A 3,694-nucleotide genomic window follows, 5' to 3' on the forward strand; every position below is an offset into this window, starting at 1 on the left:
CTGAGAGCAAATTGCCTCCATATTACCAAGAAGGGGAGTGGGGAGAGAAATCTACTGTAACTTTTGTATTTATCTTCTTAATTCCAAATCTTCTATGTGTCCTAAGGTAATTTATTTCTTCTGAATGTGCAGAACATTGGCATTCTCCATGAAGAAGAGGCAACACTGAGTAGTGGACAACAGTTTTTGGCATTTCTCAGCTCTCAGCATACCCTTGTGACTTCTTCATAGCTAACAGATTTGTCTACTTGCTCATGACACCGTCTCTCTGATCACAGAGCAAAACCACTGTCTGCCCATTGGTATCCAATATTGGTACTCAATTCTGCTTAGTCTCACTTGATTCCAGAAGATACAGTAGAGAATTACACAGAATCACCACCTACCAGAGTGCTCTGTTGAAGCAATATGAGAACTTTGTTCTTGGGTTACAGCAGTCATTTGGTGAGCCCACAAAACAGGAAATGAACCCCTTGGTGAATGCTAAGGTTGACAAAAGGGACAACTTCTCTCAGCAGGATGCCACTACTTTCCAGCTCCTTGCTCAAAATCTGAGATATAATGAAACCAATCAGAGTGATCACTACCAAGAGGAACTAGCTGACTCCATTCAGGCTGAAGTAAGTGGCACAGATCTGATGGACAATCTCCCAGACCTTATCACTCAGTGTATTCAGTTGGATAAGCAACGTAGTGACAGGCCAGAGCTCCTGCAGTCAGAGGCCCAGATCCCAGTGTTGGCTTCCCTGATCCGCCACCAAGCCCTCTCCAACCCCACAGGTCCACCACCCAAGGAAGACCCTATACAGCTTCGAGGAAGCCAGCCGCCTCTCACTCCAGCCAAACGAGCCCGCCAGCAAGAAACTCAGTCATGCCTCTACTGCAGCCAGGCTGGTCACTTCACAAGAGATTGCCTTGCCAAACGTTCTCGAGCCCCAGCAAGGATAAATAACCCAGCTCACCAGTAAGAGGAGCCCAGGCAGGTCGCATTGTAAACTTATAGCCCTCTCACCTCCAGCCTCATTGATTTATATCCTGCATTAACATTTAAAATACAGATGGGGAACGGGGATACCACTTTACAGTCATGAACTCCTATGCGTCTGAGAATTTAAACAACCAGATCTTTTTCATTTGGTGACCCATCACCAAACTTGATAAAGCAATGATGAAAACAATTCCCAGGCACTTTCTACAGTTGGGACTAATTTCCCAAGTGTACTGAAAGCCTGCAGGCAAAACTCTGCCCAGTCTGATCCAATGGAAACCACCCTGGCAATACATTGGGAACTCCATCCCCACCAACAGGTGATAGATACCTGGGTTGAGTTTGTTGGCCCAAGGCCTTCACTCTTACTCTCATTGGTCTGTATCCTAGTCCCCTGTTGGTTTAAGACTCTTGGCTGAAGTCCCAGTTGCATTTCCATATCCTACTAACATTCTCCTACTAGAGGCTGAATCCTGCTCCACCTATTGACTGGAGTCCAATTTAACACAAACCAACCTTCATGGAAACACAGCTATGCCACCTTTTCATACAGCTATATATTTTGCTACTATTTAAAGACTGCTGCTTGCTCAAAAGTAATCTCTTGGCTATTGACAAACTAGATGGTATGGCCCTTTGAGCAGTCTGCTTGGAACTTTGGGTCCACTTCTTTGAGAGTTAGTCCTTCAGGCAGGTATATGTTTTTAGCCAAGCCCTAGCTTACTCCCCTTTTCTCCAACAACCTACTTCAGGTTCCAGCATGTCTTATGGCCAAGTCAAAATGCTCTAGGATAATGACCTCTAACAAGTATTTAGTGAGAGTTGGGGAATGTGTCCCATCATAATTACTGTGTCTGAAGCATGTCCCTGCTGCCTTAGACAGGGAACCTGGCTAACTAAATCTCCACTGAAGACTGAGGATCAGGCCCTTCAGTAGTCTCTGACTCTAGAGGCCTCAGTGCGGTCACCATCTAGGATCACTACCCGTTGATGCTAAGCTCTACCCTTATGGACCACCTCTGGGGACCTTCATCTAGTTGAGGATCTTGAAGAGCAATTAATGGCAGACAATTTTCTGAACCATCTCACATTTCAAATCCTGGGGCATATACATCAACACCATCTGTAAATAAAACTCACGAAATGGGGGTATGATTGCTTGTGTTGTACTTTTCGCATACATTAACTCTGTGTATGGCTTCCTAATGCTTCTGAGCAAAAGTAGTGCTATGCTGAAAAGGTAAAAATCCCTTAAATGTTAAGGATATGCAGTGATAATTGGTGTTTTCTGGTAATTACCTGCTCTTTGTTTCCTGCTTCTTAGGGCTGATGTATGTCCCCATAATGGATTTCCTGAAGTAAAATCAGTAATTCCATATTTCCTAGCAGCCATCAAGGCCTCTCAGAACATGAAGCGCCACTGTAGTTTGGCCCGGAGAATTATGCTTTGACAATACCTAAACTCAGCTAGGACCCTATTACTCTTATCCTATAACATTAACAAACAGATCTTTTCACCCATCAGTGCCTCACTAACCACTGTGCTAATTCTTATTTGTATTCGCGAGGAGTCTCCTTTATTAACAGCTTGCTATACATCCACCTTACTCCATATGCTCTGACAACTAGGAGACCTGAATGCACATATTTCAATTGTGGTAAGAAATTCCCACTAGTGTACTGGGATTGTATGAGATCCTCTAACGGATCTCTATTTGAACTTTAAGTGACTCTGGTATTACCTGCAGGTATCCTGATCTAGTACCACCAATTCTATAATAAAGGACTAACCCAATGGCCTCCAGTCACTTTCCTTACCAACACCAATATCATCCTGGAAAGTTGACAGGAGCATTCAGTTGGCTTAATCACCAATCTTTCTTTATCTTAGGGCCACAATTTATCATTGTGTACTCTTTATGCATATGTACTTTTTACATATAAAGATATGTCACTTTATTTTCTGCAGAAGACTTTCCCTCTGCAACAACGTTACCTTCTTCCCCAAGAAATCTTCAGATTCCATACCCTCTCAGAACAGATAATTAATCCTGGGCTATGAAGTTCAGTTCACCTCCTACTTCTAGAAGCTCCTTGTTGAGAAATTCCAAATCAAGGACCTCTTGTGCCCTATGTGATACAATCCAACAGCCAGACTGACCATATGAATAGGATGCTGGAATAATGCTTTACTGCCTACTAGCTAGCAACCATTTTGTTTACCACTTTAAAATATTGTTATAGTGACACCATCCACTTCAATTAGAATGAATTAATTACTTAGCATAAAGAGAGTTACATGGATGAGTCCTCAGAACTTACACCTAAGTGAATTTCTCTGAGAGTGAAACTAATTAAAATCTACAGAGAACAAACGAGATGTACCCTACTCAAAGATGTCATCTGCAGTTGCAAAGGCTTGCGGAACCCCCAGGCCCAACCAAGGTTGTAGTTTTAGGGAGGCAGATCTGCTACATGATTGATGCCACCAAGCAAGAGGGAATCTAATCATTTTACAAGTCTGAAGAACGAATTGTTAACAAAAGAATGATTTCCATGGAATCTAGAAAAGGGGGCAATTAAAGAGCCATAAGGCATCAGTAATCTCTCTAGAGTCAGAGAGGGGATGTTGATCAGCAGACCCCGCCAGGGTCCACCTACAATGGGGTAGAGGCACCAGGCCGTCCCAATTTGTGTCATTAGCCA

At 43.2% G+C, this 3,694-nt stretch overlaps 1 protein-coding gene across 1 annotated transcript; it reads left to right on the plus strand.

Moving 5' to 3' along the window:
- Positions 1-272: 272 nt before the first annotated feature.
- RTL4 (retrotransposon Gag like 4) lies at positions 273-2,130 on the plus strand (the record flags this gene model as incomplete). Its single annotated transcript, XM_059910457.1, has 1 exon — positions 273-2,130. A coding segment is annotated over one exon (696 nt), but the record flags the coding sequence as incomplete, so codon positions are not given.
- Between the last annotated feature and the right edge of the window lie 1,564 nt (positions 2,131-3,694).

This window comes from Balaenoptera ricei, chromosome X (genome assembly GCF_028023285.1).
Source record: "Balaenoptera ricei isolate mBalRic1 chromosome X, mBalRic1.hap2, whole genome shotgun sequence".
NCBI classification, from domain to species: Eukaryota; Metazoa; Chordata; class Mammalia; order Artiodactyla; family Balaenopteridae; genus Balaenoptera; species Balaenoptera ricei.